Raw genomic sequence first — 23102 nt, forward strand, 5'->3', positions numbered from 1 at the left:
CATTATTTTTATAGTTATAAAAGTAATTTTAGCAGACAAAATAGAACACATTTTGGGTGTTCCCAGTTAGGGACAAGCAGTCTGAATCAAACCTGTCCCTAATTCATAGTGATGAATAACCCCTTTCTGCACAAGACCCAATCAACACGTCCACTGTGTTTGAGTGTCAGTGTGTGTGATTGTGTTTGTGTGAGTGCAGATAAACAACAAAAAAACAGATATTAAAGCAAAGCTTTTTATTGCAATTATTAGTGAAAGTTACACTTCAAACTGAAGCAAAGCAACACTAAAGGCAATGAAACTAAAAGAATATAATAAAATAAAGACGTTAAAAAAGACCTGTTGGTACAACAGAGAGTCCTTGCGATGTACAGAGAGAGAAGGAACAGTCTCCCAGCAGGGCCGCCGCACAGTGCCCCCTGCTCTGCCTCCCCCCTCGGAGACAGCACCTATAAACCACCAAGCCCAGAGGAGACAATACCATGCTTTGGTTTATTATTATTATTATTATTATTATTATTAATAATTGGTTCTCCTTTATATTTTTAAATATTTTCACCAGTTGAGTGAAAGTCAGAGGCTTGATGACACAGGAGCCCATGTAGGCCACTCTGGCATGCTGAGCTCAAATGGTGCCCTGGGGCTGGGGCCGCAATGAGGGCAGGAGAGGTGGCTCTGGGACTCCAGGCTCCCTTCAGCAAGTCAGTCGCACTTCCTCGGTCAGTTATAAACCAAGGGCTGTGGGTAATAAACCAACATCAAAATATGGAACCAGATAAACAATGTCTGAGACAGAGACTCACAGGCCGTGAGAATGAGGCTTCACTACAGGTTGGCTCAGGGATACACAGGGACCAGGTCATCAAGTCGAACTGGAGTACCAGAGCAGACAGCCGTGTACCCTGGGCTGCTCTCACCCTGTTACTGCCTGGGTTGGGCTGGCTGGGTGCCAATGGGCAGTCAGAGACTCCAGCTGGGGGTGGGGTGGGTGAGCTGGAGGAACAGTAATCCAATTGCTCAGTCTGTGTGAGACTCTGAGCTGTGTGAGAAGCAGAGCCTCCTCTCTATAGATCAGCATTTCCAAGCCCAGTCTGCTCCAGCTGATCCCAGGGAGGGAACTGTTGGACAGTGAGGGGACAGCTCTATGCCTTTTATGTCAGTCAGTATGAAGGGAGCCTAGGACTAATAGATTAGGAATATCAAACTAAATAATTATAATATTAATAATAAAATATGTAGTCACATTTGGTGGGCCTGTTGATTTGGTTCAAACTGAGCTTGCAGCCCAAAGTCAGGCTCCCCCTCTGCGGTCAATGACAGGAGGACAGGTACCCATGAAATCCAGGAAGAGGAATATTAGGACAGTGCTCAAGACAACACTATCCTCATAATACAGGCACAGGTCTCAAAAGTATATAAATCCTAGCCACGAATTCTTAAGGAGTAAGAAAGCCAACCTCGGAGCCCTGGGACTGTGCTGGGCTTGGCAGTTAAAGGGTTAATTGTATACACAGACGGAGTCTAACGAGCTGGGTTAGTGGTTAGAGGAAGGGACAACCCCGCCGCGGGTCAGTGAACTCTCGGCCACCATTGCTCTGGTTATAACTCACAGACACTACAGGCTGAGGCTCACAATGGAGTGAGAGTGTGGGGGCACTGGGCTGCAGGAGTGTGAGGTGAGGGGAGGGGAGGGGGTGAGAACCTGGCTGCAGGAGTGTGAGGGGAGGGGAGGGGAGGGGAGGGGGTGAGAACCTGGCAGCAGGAGAGAGGGAGCTGGTGGGGTTGTGATAACCCCGCCAGCTCTGCTCTGTGAATTCCACACACAGACAGTCGGGGAGGGCACCGAGACCACAAACTATCCCTCTCCCCCACACACAGCCCCGCCGCTCCCTTCAGTGCCCCCACACACCTGTCTGCAGAGACTGGCGACCAACACAAACACAGCCCGAGCGTTCCACTGAGCCCTCCCCACTCCGCCAAACCCTGGTGGCGAATCTGCAGCACACAGACAGACATTTGCAATAAATACACAGAGCAGATCAAAACACGTGAAACAAAACAAAAATAAAATATGACGACAAAATAAAGGCTCATCTTAGGACAAAATCCAAAGTCAGAAAAGTGTTAAGACAAGAGATCTTCTCATTATAATTCTAAAGTAGTTAAGTATATTTAATCAGGCATTATCAAGCGCATTATACTGTATCCAAAGCAATATTTACTGTTCATTATTCAGTACAATATGCAGCATACCAAGGTAACTGAGGTGCAGTGTTTCCAAATCTAGAGTATCCTTCAGGGACCTGGGGGCACTCCCCTGACACAGCATGTCTGGCACTGCTGCACAGGACCTTGTGTAGGCCAATGGAGTCTTTACCACCTACCACTTCCCTGCCTAAGCCTAAGTCTGCTCCACCCCGCTCACAGCCACACTGCTCTGCGCTGCATGACCTCTCTCCCTCTCTCCCTCTCAGTGCAGCAGTGCTGTGGTTCAGTGCTCAGGGCAGCTGTGTCAGGCGAGTTTCCGTCCAATCCCCCACCACTGTCCTCCAGAGTCTCTTGGTCCTAACTGCCGTGACAGAACTAACCCATACTGTCATTTCTTGGCATTTATTATTAGCACTATGTTAATATACATATATATAGATATAGATGTATATACATATAAATATATCTATATCTATATGTATAGGACATGTTTCTATGTGTGTGTGTTTGTATTCGCATGTATGCGTCTAAGTACAGGTAGGTATTTCGCCTTTCAACATTTGGAAAAATTTGATTTATATTCAAGGTCTACAGCACCATCTTCAGGAAAGGCACTTTCTGTGGACGACTCTGCCCAGGCAAGCCCTCAGACACATTGTGCACATTGAGCGCTGAGTCCTGAGCCCCCCTGGACAGAGCCCTGGTCCTCCAGTCACTTCCTGGGCAGTTTCTGGGGCCCAGCTGATGGTGAAACTGTAGCACTGTGTCCTCCAAGTGGGCTCAGGGCTGGAGTTTCATCACCCACCCTCCCCCACTCCTGCAAAAGCAGCCACACGCAACCCCCATGTTACATTGTCCGCTGCACATGTACATGGCTCGTGCAAACACTTTGCCAATGCCCACCACCACCACCTCTCCCCGAAACCCATGATCGACCGACCGGATATAGAAAGTAGAGAGCACAGCCCCACACAGCCCGGCCGGCTGAGCACCTCCCTCACCACACACAGGTCTGAGTAGCGCTGTCGAGGAGGGGCGGGGGTGGTGCAGACCCCCACCACCAGTCTCATTGAGGCTGTCAGAAACCCAGCCAGAGAGCTTCCCCTCCCACAGCCCACTTCTCTAAGGAGCAGCAGGGTGACCAGCCCAACCTTGTTGTGCACAGCCTAGAGACGAGCTCAGCACCGGCCGCACACACAGGCCCAGAATCGGGCCCCGAGATGGGCTCAGTGCCAGCCTCACACAAAGGCCCAGAACCAGGCCCAGACAAGCTCTGCAGGACAGAGCCAGAGAGTGACATGGGGCTCAGTATGCCCACACCCAGCACCACAGGAACACACCGGGCCACACAGCTCCCTCTGCCACCAGCAACACACATATCTCTACTCCCACCAAAACATTAAAACAGTCTATTGCATTATTTAAATTTTATATTATTTTAGATCTGTTAGCAAAAATAAGTGGTGTGCATTACATTATGTAAAATATACAAATATACTCCACTCTGGTTAAAAAGGCTTTCTACAGTCCACTACAATGAGAGGTCTGCTCAGCTGTTCCAGTTCAACGGCCCCGCCCCTGGGGCAGTCTGGGAAAGCAGTCCCGCCCCTTGTTGCCAAAACAACCTATCCTGTCACGAACTTCGCAGCCAGTTCTGGTCAGCGCTGTGCAGTAGGGAGTGGAGTGATTCCCTGTACCTTAAGAAAGATTCTCACTGGCATCTTATCTCTAATATAACGTTAAACCCCCCCACCCCCCAACCCCATGAGGTCTGCCTTCTGTTTAACAGAAGAGGTGCACCACCCTTGTGCAGAGGCTCCTCCCATCTCTCTCTCTCTCTCTACCTCCTTCTCTGCCTCCCTCTGCCAGGGACAGGGCGCCCACACCTCGTAGCACCAGGCCTGTGTTTAGTCTGACACTCACTTCTTTTAGTGCAGCACATTGTTTCACTCTTGTGTTCTGTATACATGAACACGTGTATATATGTATGTATATGTCGATATATGTATATGTGTATACGTAATAGCAGCTAAATCAGTTTCTCGTGGCTGTGCAGAATGCCTCTGTTATCCAACAGGAGAAGCGCTGTCTCACAGACACAGACACAGCACCATACACAGCACCATACACACAACCATGCACTCACACATTCACACACACACACTGCTGGTGTCAGAGAAGCAGAGAGTCAGAGTGTCAGAGAATGTGAAGAGTGAGAGGCAGGGTGGCAGGGCTGGACAGGCACAATGCCCTTCTGCAAACATAAAAAAATAACTCTGCAGTATGATGTTCAGTCAGTGCAAATTGAACACAATTAAAAAATAAATCAAATAAAATCAAAAAGAGCTCTGCCTTCCTGTCGCTGGCTCGGCCCAGCTAATAATCTGCACGATCTGTTCTGAAGGTCTTTTTCACATTCATGACAAAAAAAAGATAGAAAGAGAATACATACAGAGAGGTCCCCCAGCCCTACTGTTGCCTCTGCTCGGGTTCAAATACCTCAGATTCTCATAAGGGGAGGAAGAGACGTCCCTTCACCCTTGACACCCCTGCTCTCTGCCCCACCAGGCACTCATCAATCTCTCAGCATAGGCACAACAGCAAGGCCCCCACAGCGCTGCTGATACACCCGGTCCTGCACTGTGCTTCCCTTCCTAACCCTGTCTGCACATACACTCCCCCCAAGGAGAAACATCCACAGCCAATCAGGGCTCACATGCTGACAGAGACACCCAATGAGAGCACAGCCTGCAGGGCGTGGCTCCTGCTTAATGTCTTATTGCACTAAAGGATAGCAACACCATGACCTGTCAGTTTTCAGCAGGCAGCGCCGCCACCGCAACCACACTCTCACACAGCAACAGGAACTACAACTAACAGAGACGCAGCACTTCTGTCTCCACTAATATTAAATTAATTAGGCTTAATTACTCTAATAAATAGGAAAAAAAACTAGGGAAACAAAACTATTAAAATAAAATAAAAACAAGAAAGGCTAAAATGTCAAACATTTAAAAACAAAACAATCACATTGCAGAGTTCTGAAGGAAAGCTTGCAGGCCACAGGCAGCCCAAGCCCAGCGGCACCAGCCCCTCCTGCCTGGGAGGCACCTGGGAGGCCTGCTTAAGATTCTCCAGTCTTGCATTCCCAATGCAGAAAGGCTTCGGTGGCTATTGAAGAGCACTTTCACCTTGTTGCCTGTGGGTGGCACTGTGCTCACAATAATGATAATTCTTGTGGAATTGAAGAGTGCAGAATGCAGCTTCACTGACACTCTCAGGGTAATAAGTCACCATTGGCTACAAAACCGGACGGAAAAGAACAATGAAACTGGTGTTTGGGGCTGGGGGGGCAGACTGAGCAGAGTCCACACACACATTGATATACACTCACACACGATCACACACACATACACACATATGTATGTGCGCACACACATACACAATCACACACCCTTTAAAACACACACTGTCAAGCACTCTCACAGTGAGGCTGTGGGGATCCAGTTGCTGGTGGCCAAACAATGCCAGCCAGAGCTCCCTGTCTGATGAGGAATTTACAGAGCTGCAGCCACACTGACACGGCACAGAGAACTCCACTCAGCCCTCCCCCGGCCCTGCCAACGCATCCACAACACAAGCGTGTTTCATTCTTCTTTCATTTTCCGCTTTGTTTTTTTTCATCTTTGAAAAGATAAATTAAAAGTGCTGCCGTAACACGGGAGGTAAAGGCCTCGTAGGGACAGAGACAGACAGAGAGACAGACAGGGGGCAGGGGAGGGCTGTATGCGGCTGGCTGGTTTCGTATTGCATAAGAGTGCCATGTTCCTTGTCAAAAGCAGCAGCGCATCCTGTGGCCAGCCCAGGGGCCCTTCCATCTGCACAGTGTCGGTACGGATTCGTGGGAAGGTGCACCCCTTAAACTGATCCCCTGGGAAACGCAGGCTGTGTGTGGCTGAGGAAGGGGTCTTTCAGGCGAAGTACATGGTGCGCAGGGTGTCATGGTGAATCTGCACGGCCTTGGCCAGGGCCTGGGGGTCCCGACCATTACTCTGCCCAGAGACGTGGCTGCCCTCAGCACTGCAGAGAGAGAGGGAGAGGGAGAGAGGGGTGAGCACAGATCAGACTCCTCTTCTCTGAGTGCTACAACCTGTGTATCACCTGACTGAGGTGTTATTACATCACTCTATATAATCACACTGACACTGAAGCCCTGTACACCGACTCCTAAATATCCAAGGAGTTACCCCCCTCACCTGTCGTGCTCCTTGTCCACCAGGTGGTACCGGGCGCGGAACGCTACGAGGTGGGCGTAGTAGGCGGGAGCGGGGATGGAGACGGAGCGTGTGCAGCGCACATACGTGTGGCACAGCTGGTAGGTCAGCAGCTGGAATTCGTCGGCAGTGAAGCAGTTGTCGTCCCACAGCACATGGTAGTGAGAGGGACGGCTGGTGCCCTGCGAGAGGAGGGAGAGAGAGCAGTCACCATGCTTGTACATTTGAATTTCAGTGGTGCCCAGTGCTGTGCTGTACTGCACTGTGCTCTAGGTGAGGGGCTCACTCTCTGAAGGGGAAATTAAGCCTGCTGTGCATTGAGCAGAGCTGGCTCCCACAATAAATATATTTGAATACAAGGAATTAAAAATACTACATGATCATTTTGCTTTGGTTTGCCTCTGCTACATGACAGCAGCAGGGCTCGCACAGCAGGAACTGGCCTGTAAACACCTCAGGGACTCAATGGAGCAAAATGCCACAGGCAACATCTGTGTGTAACATTCACCCCATGCCACTGAAAACAGTTTTTGAACAAATGTTCCTAATGTTCTAGAGACACTGTGTAATTTACTAGGGCTGACGCAGAAGAAACCACAAACTGTGGAACCAAAAACTGTATTGTATAGCTAAATTACACAAACCAATACAAATCCACACAAACAAACACACACATGCACAACAGCACAGTGACAGTGCTCAAGAGCACCTCCAGTGGCACACAGTGCCTGTGGACTAGAACACTGAGTCAGTGGAGAAACAAGTCAGAACAAAAGCATGATGGGAGCACAGCAGGCATGCAGATTGTCTACAGCCTGTATATGAGGCAGAATAAGGGGGTACCTGTATCCCAGCGTGGCTGCAGAGGTAAAAGTCAAACTCGTAGGGGTGAGTGATGTCTGTGTCCACAGTCGTTCCTGCAGGAATGTTTCCACTGCGCCCCACCTGCCCAAAACAAGGACAGAAACCAGGACAGTCAGGACTGTGCACCCACATGGAGGCACAACACAGCCTAGCACCGCTGCCCCGCCAACAGGCAGGGCTCCTATCACAGCTCAGTCACTGCAGCAGGCCTCACAGTGACAACACTACCACTAATATGAACAATAATAATTATTATTAAAGATTATAATACATTATAATAAATATAATGAGCAATACATGATCAGATAAAGCTCAATCGTCACTGGACACAGGCTACTGTCCAGGGCGCAGTACGGAAGGGAGGGCACTCACCCTCTCATTGCGGTCGGCACAGAACAGCCGGGTGTGGTGGCGCTTCTGCACCACAATGTAGGTGATGCCAGGCTGGTACTCCTTCTCCAGACTGATACAGGCTTCTCTGATAGCTAGAAGTTCATAGTACAGCACCTAACAAGACAGGGAGAGATGAGTGAGTGAGAGAGAGAGAGAGAGAGAGGCAGACAGAGGGAGAGGAGAGTGGTGGGGTAGAGAGTGGTAAGAGAGACGAAGGGCAAGACAGACAGAGCAGCTAGTGGACAGCAGGAGAGACAGACTGACCTGTCTGAACTGGCCCTCTGACACCCCGTCCCTGTAGAAGATGATGCGGGTGGGTTTGTAGCGGGTCGACTTGTAGAACTGGATCAGCAGCTCGCGCACCATGGAGGCCAGGTCCTGTATGACCTCCTGCCGGGGACGCTGTACGCGCACTGTGGCACAGTACCGGCTTGGGTGGGCGTCCATACTGCCTACCACCTGCACACAGAGCACAGCAGCCATGAGCACCAGACAGTACCACACTGAACACACTGCACAGTAGCACAATGGACTCACCGCAGCAATGGACGGCTTCTTCCCGTCGCCCGCGGGGGGGTGAGTCACATCCGCACCCAGGAAGATAACTGGCTGCTGGAATACCGAGGGACTGGGGGGGACAGGGACAGGACACTAAGTTAAAGCAACACCCCACAGTCTCCTCAAAACACACTGGGACTTGCTGGGACACTGACACACAAATAACCTACACAGCTTGACACACTGCCACAACTACACCCTTGAATACACTGCTCCACCACACCCTCTCACACACTGCCCCAACCACACCCTCTGATACAATAGCCCAACCACACCCTCTGACACACTGCCCCAACCACATCATCTCTCATTGTCAGACTCCCTCACCACCCAACTGCCTGAGAGGCTGAGTCTTGGAGTCCGGAGGTGCTGGAAGCCCCAGCCCAAAGCCTGGCCCGGCCCTCACCGTTGGTGTGGTACCAGGATGTTGTTGATGCCGCCCAGCTTGACGTTGATTTTGAGGCAGAGGTTGGACAACGTCTGGGGGGACGTCTTCACCACATTCTTCACCTGGACACACTGAGTGGCCATTCCCAGCAGAGTGTCTCCCACACGCTTCACCTCCGCTGGAGACAGAGAGGGGGGAGAGATGAGTAGATGAGTATGAGACAGTGACGAGTGACGGGCACAATTAGACTGAGTGAGACATCTCTGAGACAATGAAACAGCCGGGCAAAGACTGAGGGACAAAGGGACAGAGGGAAACAGAAAGGCAGGGGGAGAGAGACACAGAGGGAGGCAGGCTGCTGTACCGTAGACGGGGGTCTTGCCCGGCAGGATGACGATGATGAGCTGCAGCCCTGAATAGGTGTTCTTCAAGTGGCGGAACATGGGCTCCACACTGTCGGCGCCCTGCGCGTATTTACAGAAGCATGGCTGCCCCTGGATGGGCATCCCCGCGTCCTTCGAGATCTTGCGCAGCTGGTCCGTGAAACTCCTGCAGAGAGAGAGAGATTGTCACATTGTACTCTCCTGCAGAGGCTCTACATCCCAAGATGTTGAGCTGATTATATCCAGCAAAATAAATAAAAGCTTGAGTATTACAAGAGGTTTATACATCAAATCTTCACACAAGACAATACATGCAGTGAATTGCAAGGACTTTCGGACATTTTTTTTGTGTTATAATATGTAATTAAAAAATATTTTATTGGGATTTTCTGTCACTTATCTACACAATGTATTAAACAGTGTTGATGTTGGATTTCCAAACAATCACACCATTTAGACCAAGGAACTTTCAAAACAAGTCAGAGACAGTTATGGAAAAGCACCAGTCAGTCATTATATTTTGCACTTTCAAGGCGTTGTGTATGTGGTGTTAATCAAAGGGAAAGAAATACAATTAAATCAAATTTCTTTCTAGATTATAACATAACATGTTAAAAAGTCCTTGGGGGCTGCAATGCATACAATGCACTGTGTGTGTGAGTTTGTGCTGTGAGTGTGTGTGTGTGTGTCTGTAGGAGTATATTTCTTGAAAGCTATTGAACTGCCTGTGTCCAGGTAGGAAACTTCTAGCCTGCAAGTCCTCATCCAGGGAAGCAGAAGCATACAACGACTCCAACTGGCAGAAACACGTCAGCACACACACCCTTGTGACTGTAAACTGCCAACAATGAGAGCTTGTTTTGTTTTAAATTACATCTTACTGTGGCTTCTGCTTCTGCTTTGCTGGAGAACACAAAGACTTGTGTATGTACAGTATATATAATGACAGACAAGACAGACAGATAAAAGCACGTGTAGGACAATTCAAGCTCTCTCACTGCCTTGATTTAACAGAGAGAAATAAAGAGACACTAATCACAGCAGGTGTAACTGCGCAAATTGTATTTTAAAATATCTAATAAAAAGTATGCTGGCAGCTGTTGCAACCTACAGTAGGGGGTTGTGGGGGACTGAGGGCCCCAGACAGCTCTTACTTGAGGATCTCCTCTCTGCACTGTCTCTGCGTGGCGAAGCAGGCGATGGCCCACATCTTGATCTCCACTCCGGTGTGGAACTGTTTCCCGCGCATGTCCCACACGCCATGACTCGGGGTCGCCACCGTGCGGTTCTGCAACACAGCGCAGCCATGATGTGCTGCAGCACTGCCAGGCACACACATACACACACTGGTACACACACACACACACACAGCTATACAGACATACACACGCAAATCATGCACTCACAAACTCACAAAACACACGCAAATCATGCACTCGCACACAACTCACACAACACACGCAAATCATGCACTCGCACACAAACTCACACAACAGACGCAAATCATGCAGTCATACATAATACACAAAATCACAGATATTTTCAGCCACATGTATGCTCTTAAGCCCTGCCCTGTACTTCACAATCCTGTATAGGCAAAAAATACACATTACACCCTGGAGACAGTGTTAAACCACCACTGACAACGGACAACAAGCAATGATAATGATATGAAATGCATTACATTATACCACATTGAAGTTAAAGGATAAAATAATCAAACAGCCGAATTAAAACAAAACAAACAAACAAAGAACAAAACAAACTAAATCATCAAGATGTAAAGGAAGGTACCATAAAGTGTTCTGTGCTCACCCTGCCCCCGTACTGCAGCATGGGCGCAGGCAACACGCGCCCTGTCACATGGGCCATCTCGTCCCGAACCTTGAACTGGAATTCCTGCACAAAGGGGTCCGCATCGTAGTTCGCACTGCGCACCTACAGGGACAGCAGCTGTCAGCATGAGAGTTCAGCCACCCCACCCCCTTCCCCAGGTTTGAGGCTCTGTATCAGACACCCCTGTCTGATCTGCATTGCTCCCCTCCCCCCTTCAACACTGACACAAACACTGCCCTCCTCAGCACAGTGAGTCTGGTTACACACACATGAGCACATACACACATCCACATTACCACATATTAACTCAGATACACATGTACACACACAGTGATGCAGACACACAGTACTGCAGATACACAAACACACACTGTAAGCTGCATTGCACAGCGCTGATAGACTTCAGGCTAAGTGAAACGGTCTCCTTATTCAGCCCCTGATTGAGGCGTTATGACGCAAAGGCCCCCAGGGGGTGGCACTCACCAGCCGGCTGATCTCCTCTTGCCTGTCAGGGGCAGAGCGTGCTGTGGCTTTGATCATGGTGGAGGTCTGATTATCTGTCAGCTTCTTGATGCAGCGCTGCCCCGCCACAATGTTGCACACCTGAGAGAGGGGGAGAGGGAGAAGAGGGAGAGTGGGAGAGGAAGAAAGAGTCACTCTCTGTTCCCAAAGCAGGGAGAGCTGGGTCAGCCTACTCTGGGAGCCCAGAGACACACTGGACACACATACTGTGCATACACTTACTATACATACTGTGTACACACACAGAAACACTGTCTACAGTGCATCCTTAACACTACAAGCGCCAAAGCCGGTCATTGTAACCGATAGCTTTTTAACAGCTGAAATATGACAATCAAAGGCAAAGCATTGTATAAAACTCAGATGTAGTATTTAAATTGAAATATGATCATAAAACATTAAAATTATTGCTATATATAACAACGCACATTTTTCTAAACGCACACACAAAACATGAATGACTATATAGCCTACAATAAGCAAAAAGCTCAAAAACGGTACACAATAAGAGAATGAAACAAGTGTAAACGTAAATAGTGGAATAATGCTCAAAAGCAATATTTTATAGTTCAAAAATAACTATGGCATTTATCAAAACATAACTGTACACTAGAGTAAACATTTTCAACATCGTGTAAACTTTGTTTTCAACATACACTGCTTGTATGCACTGTAGCTTTGTATTTCAATAAACGATTTACTATATATTTAGCCTGCATACCTGACAGCTTGGGACAGTCCACACAGGACACGTTTCTCCACTTTCCCTGCATGAGCTCGTACCTCACACTGCATTTTGACAGCCTCTCCAGGTGAACACTTTTACTCCACGAAAATATAGCATTGCAATAAATGCTCCTCCGCTGATAATGTCCATGAATCATGATTTTGTGTGCGATGTGCCTGTGCACTCTGTACTACGTGCAGTAGCAATCGCGTATTGATCAGTAGAGTAAAAGTGCCATTTGGACCTGGCGTTTCACTCGCAGTGTTTTCACACCAATGGCACAAAGCCACGAATGATCTGTCATTCCCAGTATCCCTGATGCCCCTGAATCAGTCATGTTCATATATACACCGCATTTCCAAAACGAGCTCTCTTCATCTCCGTTTCAAATCCATGTTTATTTGCGGGTAATCACTGTATCCACTCAACATACAGTTGTAAGAAAACACCTGCAATTCTGTATAATGCGCGTGTTTCTCAAACACATGAAAGACTGTACACAGGTAGAAATCGCCACTTGAGCACCAGACTGACTGTATTGTAAAGGGAAGGCAGGATTATGCATTATATCTGAGTTATTATGTATTTAAATGACCGGTCAAAATAACCCGATTTTGGCTATTCTAGGTAAATGTGTTTATAACTTATTTTCGCATTTATCCAGCTAAAATGCTGCAGGCATGTTTAATACATATATTTAGGAAAAGTCACAAACGGGTATGTGCAGTGTATTTAGGAACACAGAGTAATTGAAATTTGAATAACCAAATCGGTCAAATTGACTGGCTCAGCGCTTCTAGTGTTAATAAAAACTGTAATTCACCCTAAGCATGGGTGTCAGCTAATAAATTAATAATAATATTAATAATAATACTAATCATAATAATAAAAGATACTTCACTCGGAGGTTAATACAGAATATAAACTAATAGAAATGACAGCAATGATATATAATGATACTTAACCCTCAGGATCAGCTTACCTCCAGGGGCAGGTAGGTGTGCTTCTGCTCCTGCCCCACCTGGAGGCAGGGCAGGTGAGGGTACTTGAGCTGCAGGTTGTACTTCTCTCTGAAGTACTGTGCCACTGTGCGCTCCACTGTCTGCCCACTCTCCAACTGCAGGGGGAACCTGCAGTGACACACAGGCAGTGAGCCACGCCTCAGGACCTACACACAGCCTGAAATGAGTGTGTGATGTCGTGCAGTGTAGTGCAAGTGTAGGCCAGGAGCACTCTGTTGTGCCAGATTTATTTGTACAAGGTTATTTATCCGCACTAAGAAGTGTTAGGGAGACGGTGAAATTTAACCCCTTGCCCAGTTTGATGTCCTGATGTCCTGATGTCACAGGAAGTGCCCTGATACAGGGCTGCAGGCAAGCAGCATGTCACTCCCATTAAAGACATTCATCCAGGTACCATTACCTTCCAACTGGGAGTGAATATTTGTAGCACATTTAATTCAGATTTCAAATCTCTTATCATTGAGCAATTGTTACCATAATTCTGATTTAACTGCAAGCTATATGTTTTAAGGACAGTGTGTGTGATGCATTTTCCAGCTAACAGGGCAGTGCTGGGCGGGGGGCACCTCACTCACGTCTGGTGGCTGGCGGGGCGGCGCGTCACATTGCACACGCGGTACTTCCTACGCATGGTCCCGCAGTGCGTCACCTCCACCTTCAGACCTAAGAGACATGTAGGGCATGAGGACAGATGGAGACAGAGGACAGAAGACAAGTTGAGACTGGGAAAAGACAGAGAGGACAGACAGACACAGAGGATATATAGAGATAGAGTACAGAAGGGACAGATGGCGACAGAGAGACATAGGACAGACGGAGACAGAGGACAGACAGAGAGAGGACGAAGGAGAAGCGGAGGTGGCACAGACTGACCTTTAATCTCTTTGGTGAATTTGACCCGGTGAGAGTCGGTCAGAGGGCGGGGCTGCTCATCGATGTTGTGAATGTCCAGCACCTCACACATGAACTGGATCACAGGCTGGGCCTTGTAGAATGCAGTGGCCGACACTGAGGTGGAGGGAACACAGGAACCCTGTTACTGAGGGACCTACAGTTCTATACTTTTCATACCTTCATATGATACATATGACAATGTGAGTGTATGTGAATGTGAGTATGAGTGTGTATGTGTGAGTGGGTATGAGCGAGTGCAAAGGAGACGGAGAAGATAGAAGCTGGTTTAGAACAATTCCAAACACTTTTGTTCAAACAGGGAGGAACACGTGCCTCACGGCCAGCATGCCTCACAGCACTGATTGTTTTAAAATAAACAAATCGGAATGGAAGCGGAAGTCAACCTGGAAGGGCTGTGGGCTGGAGGCTGCTGTCCCCCCCTAAACTAGGAGATGCCTGCGTTCACACGGCCAGAATGGGGGTGCAGTGCAGACGGTGCTGAGACATCAATCACTGGCCTGCCACATTCGCCACAGTTCAGCACAGCTCATGTGGAAAGCAGCTCTGTGCCCCATTGTGTGGGAGTGTGGGGAGCGGCGCAGAGGGGCCGTCCTGTCACACAGCTGCCTTTCACTGAGGGGAACAAAGCCAGCCCAGCTCCCACAACAGGTCCCCCTGGCACTCTCACCCAGCCCCTCAGACACAGAACGAAACACACACTGACACACACAGGCACACACACACCAACACCCTGAGAAACACAGGCATGCATAACCCCAGACACACAACAAAGCTCACACAGGCACACACATCAACATACTGAAGCACTAAGTCAAAGAGATATTCACAAACACACACACACATTGAGGTACACATACACAGTCAGCCCCTCTCTCTCTATCGCTTTTAGGGCTGCTCTCTGTCCCCTTGGCTCAGGTAGTTCCTACTGTGTAGCTAGCCCACTCCCAGTGACGAGGGGAAGGGGGGATAGTCATTGCACAGCACCTCTAGTGTAGGCAGACCCACAGCGCCTCACCGTCAATATTCAGCATCATTTTCCACATGGCTGGTCGCACGGACTGGTGGAACCCAAACCACACCTCCCGCCCGCCCCCCAGAGGGTGGTCGTAGCCCTCCGGAGCAGAGAAGAAAGAGCGACCAACCGGAGTGTACCTGAGGCAGAGAGAGAAAGAGAGAGAGAGAGGAAAGCAGTAAGCAGTCAGCTGCAGTACTCAGCACTGTGGGGCAATCAATGTATTACAGACAGATGAGATAATCCAGCACTGCTTTCAGGAACACACACAGATGCAAATAGAGAGACCCATAGACAAAAGTCAGAGGTCAGAGGTCAGGCTGCAGCCTTACACACCCACTAATGGGGACACCACTCACTTCATGGAGGGCAGGTGTCTGAGTACCACATCCACCGCATGCACCGGGTTGGTGCTGATGGGCTTGTCCAGCTCCAGCGGGTCGGGCATGCTGCGGCCTGTCAGAACCTCATGCAGCAGATGCCAGCTGACAAGGGACACGAACTTGATGGTCACTTTGAATGGCCGGTCCTTCCCCCCCTCCCCTGGCAGCGTGACGTCCAGGTCCACCTGAGGAGATGGATGAACAGAGAGAGAGTGAGACAGGAAGAGAGTGAGAGACAGTGAGAAGGGGAGTGAGAGAGAGTAAGAGAGAATTGCATTGAGACAGAGAAGGAACAGTGTGATACAGTGTGTTGTGTGTGTGTCAGCCTCACCCCAGCTGGTGCCACAGGCAGCGGATGGGCTGTGTAGAGGCTCCTCTTGCCATCATACACGGGCCTCCGGTCCCCAAAAATCGTCACCTTGAAGTGCTGCACCATGGAGTCTACCACCTCCCTGCAAACAGAGACACAGGGTTACTCTCATACAGATACCCACACAGATACAGAGAGACAGGAAGGTAGAAAGAGAGAGGAAAGGATTAAGAGGTTGAGATTGGGGGTGGGGGTCGGTACCTGTTGACACGCCGTGGACATTTTTCAGGCTTGATGTCCACCTCGTACAGATAGACATCCATCTTGGGGATCTCCACCTGGAAGCAGTTGGCCAGCAGCTTGATGGGCTTCCCCATGGTGCCATAGCCCGGGCGCCGGGGCACTGCGAACAGGGACTGTGCCCCAACGGCTCCTGCAGCACAGAGAGGGGAGAGAGGAGGAAGCACAGGGTGAGGGGGGCTCTGGAAGCATACACAGACAGGGTATTCATGGAGAAGAGAACGCTACAGCCCTGGGCCCACTCATACTCTCCCTCTCTCTGTGTGGAATTCATTCTGAGACCAGGGCCTTTGTGCAGCAGCAGGCAGGTGTACTGTCCCTCCTGACCACACCTGGGCTGGAATTCCTCTGGGAGGCAAATGAACCAACAAGCAGAGAAGGAAATTGTGGGCAGTTTTCTCTTGCATTATGATATAAGTGCTATCCAGTTACACAGCATATGGGAGAAAACGTTTCACCCTGTCCTGTTTACTGTGCTCTCAGGACACAGAAGAAAAGAACAAAAAAAAACTGTTTTGGTTCGAGCACCAGGTAACTTGCACATACCACATAAGATATTTCAATTCACAAAAACCAGGACATAACAATAAATCATTGCACCCCGTACCAAGATAGTACTGGGTCATATATATATGCGAATTCAACCACAGGTAGACACAATTGTGCAGTGTATGTCGTTTGTAACGAAAGTCACAATCACTCAGAAGAACAAAGCAGAATAGGATGTGCTCTCCATTGCCACCAGATTCTTACATAGACTCTAAAACGTCACACAAATAAATATAAAAAGAGCTCCAGACCTCCAAACCAAAGAAATTAAATTTAACAACCATACTTAAACCATGTTTTTACCATGGTAAACCACACTGATCATTACTGTTGTAGGGGACAAAAGTGGCACAATTAGTATATACACTTATTATGTAACCACTACACCGCTGGTCTGTGTGCCTGTTGGTTAGTGTGTATGTTTGTCAGTGTCTCTGTAACAGTGTCAGTGCCTCTGTGTCAGTCTGTAAGTGTGTCCGTCAGTGTTTCTGTGTCTGTCGGTCAGTGTGTCTGTCTGTGTGTCAGTGTCTCTGTCAGCGTGTCTGTCTGTGAGTGTGCATCTCTCAGCATGTGTGTCTGTCAGCATCTGTCTGTGTCTCTGAGAATGTGTGTGCATTTCAGTGTCTTTGTGTCTGTCTGTGTGTCTCTGTGTGTGCCTGTCAGAGTGTGTGTGTCAGGGTCTCCGTGTGCCTGTCAGAGCGTGTGTCTGTCAGTGTCTCTGTGTGTGCCTGTCAGTGTCTCTGTGTCAGTCAGTGTGTTATTATTATTTCTTGGCAGACGCACTTATACAGGGCAACTTACAACATAAGTGCAAAAATACAGTTAAGTACAAGTGTGTGTTAGTGTGGATTTGTCAGTGTCTGTCAGTGTGTGTGCCTGTCAGTATTTGTGTGTCTGTCTGTGTGTCCGTCAGTGTCACTCAGTCATTGTCTTTGTCAGCGTGTCTGTCTGTGAGGTTGCATCTCTCAGCGTGTCTGTCAGCATCTGTCTGTCTCCGAGAATGTGTATGCCTGTCAGTGTCTGTCTGTCCGTGTCTCTGTGTGTGCCTGTCTCAGTGTTTGTGTGTGTGCCTGTCAGAGTGTGTCTGCGTGCCTGTCTGTCAGTGTCTCTGTCAGTGCCTCTGTAAGTCGGTCAGTGTGTGCGTGTGTTTGTCAGTGTGTGCAACTGTCAGTCAGTGTGTGTTTATCAGTGTCTCTGTGTCTGTCTGTCAGTCAGTGTTTGTGACACAATCAGCTCTCCACCTTGCCAGAATACAGTGAGCATAGCAGTGAGATCAGGGCTAAGTCCATTAAAGTCACGTTCCTGTCATATTTTGCTGTGTAATTGTTGCACCTCTAACTCAGAAAATGTGGTTTGCATTGCATAAAAAGGAAGCTGAGGGCATCAACTTTTCAAAACAGGTATTTTTTTTTTTTATTTATTCTGAAATGAACAAATAAGCAACAATTAATACAGATGCTATTTTCAGTGTTGTCAGGCTCATTCAGCAGCCACAGACTCAACATGAACCAGATCTTCACACTCACAGGTGCCTCCTAGCTACTGGAGGCTGCACTGCATTTTCACACTACATAGCCCATTGCAAAAGGCCTGCACTGTAGCAAGAGGTAGAGTGGAGCATAAGCTTTCCTTTGTATGGAAGAATTACTTCATATACAGATGTAATGCATGGCTTTTACGTAATTATAGTTTTATATAAAGGCATTTGCAATAATTTCCAATGTATTGTTGCAGTTTATTATCAGTAGATACTGCTTGTTACAGAAACGAGGACAGGAATAGACTCCTCTCCAGAATTCCTGTAGAGGCAGACTATACCAACCCAGCACAGCACAGTACCAATGTACCTGATTGCTTTCATTTTGGATGAGCAGAGTGAAAATAATATGCCCTGTTCACTCTCACAGGAGGGGTAGAGCTGCTGTTTTTAACAAAAGAACATTAATAAAACTAAACAAAAAAGGAACAATAATAATAAACGTATTACTACTAATGGATAAATTCCCACTGTTCTTACTATGTACTGGTACCTCAGCCAAGGGATTATATTATATTATTATTAGTAATTGTTTTATTATGCAAGATGTTCCATTGAGTGAGGTTTCACTAGATAGTTGAAATTCATCCATTAATTAAAAAAATTCTACATGACAACGGTACACTGCATGTTCCCAAACACAGACTAATAACATCATCATACAATTGCACTTTGACATATTGACATCTGACCACTGTGCAAATGCACAGTGCAGGTGCACCGGCACACACAGACACAGTGTGGCTGGGCCCTGACACACACACAGCTCCTCACCCCACTTTCAGCAAAGGAGGATTTTCCTCTCTCCTCATCCCAGTCAGGGAATTTCTCATAACCTCCAACTCAACAGCAGCACTGCCGCTCCACACACACTGACGACAGCATTGTACCACACGACAGAGAGGGAGGAGAGACAAATGGAGCCAGAAAGATGGAGAAAGAGGAAGACACAGAATGGGAGAGCCAGAAAAACATACTGGGGTCTGACACAGAGACAGACAGCTCCCTCCTCCTTGCCGCTGCTCTCCTCGCTGCTATCAGTGACAGTTAGCGGCCCACTCTGTCTCCGTGCCAACAGCACCCACAGGCCGAGACTTTGCCTTGGCAACAGAAGACACAAAGGGGGGGGCGGGGGGCAGGTGCGCAGCTGATGAGTAGCCTCACAAAACAACACCCTCACAGTGCAACACCTGAAGCAAATAGGACCACAACAGACATCGACTAACACACTGAAACAGCACCATACATCCCCTCACAACAGCTCCCCAACCCTACAGCTCAACAACAACACAACAGGGGTGTGGAACTAAGAACTAAGAGCCCGACCTGGTGTAGGGCATGCATGTGGGTTGGGTTGTTTTGTGGTGAAAGTGTGGTATATACGTTTATTGTGATACATAGGTTTCAAATTATGCTTGTATGTATTTATGTAAAATTAAGTAATTTGCTGCGCTATATTAAGCGCTGTGATGTTTTTTAGATCGCTCTAGGCCTGAAACGTAGAGCACGCCCTGTGAGCCTAGTACTGTGAGGGTTAAGTACAGAAGGAGAGGTCACACATAGTGGGGTGACATAGGCCTACTATTATAGATGGGGGATAGCACACAGGTACTATACAAGGAAACTCCTGTGACTTTGCTCCCTTCCAGAGTCATGTGAGCCCATGACCTCTGACACTTGACCTTTGCTAGGACCACCTGTCTTTGGCCATGTGTGCAGAGGAGCTCAGAAAGGAAGCAGGGAGGTTGAAAGTCAGAGCATGCCCTCCAGGACACCAAAGTCTGTCCCAGTACAACACAGTCACCACGGACCAGAGCAGCAGTGTAATTCCCCTCACACATGAGCAGATACTGAGACCCACAGAGACGGCCTGCCCACCCCCAAAACAAGGAGCTCGGCTGTACTGGGGGAAGCAGGGGGAAGCAGGGGGAAGCAGGGGGAGGATGGGGAGCGACTGGGGGAACTGATCCCCTCATGAATAAAGAGTGGGCTGGTGGAGCAGACCAACAATAGGCCTGACCCCAGAGCAGTAACACTGCGCTCTCCATAGAAACAGCACACAATCCGCAGCCTGCGCACAGGGGCCCGCCAGGCAGCTATTGTATCAACCTCTGAATAAGCTGGGAAGAGACGACCCATTCACACACACCCCCCACACAGGCTGCTCCCCGCTCTCACAGCACTCTCCCACAGCGGCCCAGAGCAGCAGGCAGAGAGGGAGAGAGAATAAGAGGGGGGACAGAGAGGGAATTCTGGAAATAGAATAACTTTCAAACTGAAAAGATAAAGGGAGACAGACAAGGGGAGATAGAGAGAGAGAGAGTAGAGAGATATACTGGGAGTAAAAGACACATTGGGATAACAGTACAGATGGCCACAATCCTCCCTGACAGCTCAGATTTAACACGCAGACAGACACTGTGCGGTGATATAGCATGCTGTGCTGTGCTACAGTGTTGCAAGTAAAAAAGTCAACCACTGATCTCACTGACCAATCATATTGCTGATTTTTTTTTAATAATCCCACACAGACAAAAAGACATTCCACTGAATCAACCTGCCCCACACAACACCCCCCTCTGCCTGTGAGTCACTTCTCCTGAAACAGCCTGAGGAATCCCCCCCTCTCAAGGATCTCTACCAGTGCCCACAGATGTGTGGCAGTGTGGCGGGGTGGCGGGGTGGCGGGGTGGCGGGGGGGGGAGCACATGGAGTGGGTAAACTGCCCCTGCCCTGACTCAGCCCACTGTGACTCAGCGTGGCCCTCTGACCCCCCCGCTCTGGCCAGGGCATTAATTACCCCCACACCCCACACTACCCCGTTCCTCCCGTCCACGAGTTACTGTGAAGAGGAGCACAGCACTGCAAAAGCACACAGCATCAATGTTACTGTGCAGTGGGGGGGTTAGCGCAACCCTCCCTAAACACTACTGCGCATACACACACTCACCCTATTACACACTTCACTCAGACACTGTCAGGTACATTCCACACTGACACACACAAAGTCACAGACACTGCACTCTCACTTTGACAGGAGCCAAACAGCTCAAACTCGTCAATTATAGCAGCACTTATGAGGGTCTGATAATTCCAACAGATTAAAGTAAACCTATACAAACAGACAAGCTCAGTCCACAGCCCTGTCAGACTCTGTGTCTCCAGTCTGCGACACGGCAGGGGTCCAGCACTGTCCATCCCCAGAGCGCACTCAGCAGAGGCGTCTCCCTGCATCTGAGCCAGGCGTTACCGAGCACACCCACCGACTCTCGTAACAGCGCTAACGACACAGGTTGGGCACATAACCCCGAGGACAGGAAACGGCTTTCCGGGCGGTCAACTGGATTATTCCGTGGCAACTGAGGAGGTGGTGTGGGACTCCGACGCACCTGGAAACTCGCCACCTGTACGTGACAGCCCAGGGCCGTGACGTCGCCCATGGAGGCAGGTGTGTGGGGGGTAGAATAATAACTTCCCAGTGTGCACATGGCGTTTAAGCAGCCGGCACCAACCGTCACCTCGACTGAACACCCAGATCCGCTGGCGTCATTTCCCTGCCTGTCTGTCTCATCTTTCGATCTATCGCCGATCCACCTCTCTCCTACAAACCACAGGCGTGGGAAAGACGTCCCTTTTCAGAGCAACAACTGTGACCCACTGATACAGTAGATCGTACATTTCTAACAGTAATACGCACGGCTCAAACTGTTATTATTTTCATCTGTGAACCAAAACACAAGTCGTGGCAGTCTTTATTCCCCTTACCTGTAGTTCCGATTTCCATTCATGAGGTCTCTATCCGGTTCCTCGCCGGCACCTAAATGTCAAATCCCGGGAATGACTTCCCAAAGCTCGGTTCCGCCCGAGATGCTCAGTCCCGCAGACTGGGTGTCTGCGCCGCGATTCCAGCAGGGGACGTGCTCCACTCGGACACACTCCACCCGCTCCCTGCCTCCCTCACTGGTACACGGGCCCCTGCTCCCTGCTCGGGGGGGTCGTCGCCGTGGCCCCTCTCCGGCAGCTCTCCGGACCGGCTCTGCTCTCCCTCCGCCTCCGCCTCCAGGCGCCGGGCCCTCCCAGACGCTGCCCCGCTGTCTCCCCGAGTCTCTGCCGGGACTGTGAGTGTCTCCGGCAGATATCCCTCCCTCTCACGTCCCGATACGCGGCTCGATTGTCTCCCTGTAGTCGTTCAGCCCGTCTCCCGAAAGCAGAGGTGCTGTCCCCTCGTTGAGGCCAGCGTCTCCGACTCGATAAAGGGCCTCGCTACTCCTGCTACGGTCTCCTTGGCACTGCGGCCGGCCTCTCAGTGTTCCTGCGCCGGCTGATGGATGTTTCTCCCCCCGAAGTATTCTTGATTCTCTGCCCGGTCTTAGAGATCCTCGCTCGGGGGAAATCCTGACAGGAAATACCCCCTCTCGACCCAACTGCAGGAAACACCGTCACTTCCGAGCAGTTCGCATTATTCATGAAACGGCCTCCGCTGGTGATAATTCATTAGCTGTTACTGAATTATTCATGAGCCGTTGTCAATAATTCATGAGGAAAACATTAATAATAAATACCAGTGTTCCCCTCTCTCCGCCCAACTGTTCAGGATGCAGCCGCTAGGGTGAGCTTGTCTGAGGGTTTCAAGTTTATTTCTGAGAAGATGGCAGCCAATGTAATAACTCACCTGTGCTTCCAAAACTGATACTTGTATCTATTTGATAAATAAATAAATATACATTTTTAAAAATACAAGTTTGTATGCAAAAATGAACTCATACAAGTACAATGACTGTTTAAAGGGCATTCATAATACAGTAAATTATAATATATATTATAGAAAATTATTAATTATTAAAAAAAATGTTATTCAGGTGAGAGTATAGGAAAGATCAACCTGGGCTATACTTACACTCTCATATACTTTCTCACACAC

At 48.9% G+C, this 23102-nt stretch overlaps 1 protein-coding gene across 2 annotated transcripts; it reads right to left on the reverse strand.

The window, feature by feature from the left end:
• Positions 1-221: 221 nt before the first annotated feature.
• LOC136763270 (protein argonaute-3) lies at positions 222-22604 on the reverse strand. Of its 2 annotated transcripts, none has more exons than XM_066717145.1 (19): positions 21947-22604; positions 16057-16228; positions 15817-15937; positions 15462-15670; positions 15106-15242; positions 14049-14183; positions 13751-13838; positions 13136-13283; positions 11388-11507; positions 10884-11006; positions 10223-10356; positions 9050-9234; positions 8704-8863; positions 8277-8367; positions 8004-8198; positions 7719-7853; positions 7326-7427; positions 6465-6664; positions 222-6288 (listed from the first exon to the last, which is right to left on the reverse strand). In XM_066717145.1, the coding sequence occupies exons 1-19, from the start codon at positions 21963-21965 to the stop codon at positions 6180-6182; spliced, it is 2583 nt and encodes an 860-aa protein (XP_066573242.1). In that variant the 5' UTR covers positions 21966-22604; the 3' UTR covers positions 222-6179. The 2 variants fall into 2 exon arrangements, with proteins under 2 accessions (XP_066573242.1, XP_066573241.1); XM_066717144.1 differs by having other exon boundaries at positions 10863-11006.
• Positions 22605-23102: the final 498 nt, after the last annotated feature.

This window comes from Amia ocellicauda, chromosome 11, assembly GCF_036373705.1.
Source record: "Amia ocellicauda isolate fAmiCal2 chromosome 11, fAmiCal2.hap1, whole genome shotgun sequence".
NCBI classification, from domain to species: domain Eukaryota; kingdom Metazoa; phylum Chordata; class Actinopteri; order Amiiformes; family Amiidae; genus Amia; species Amia ocellicauda.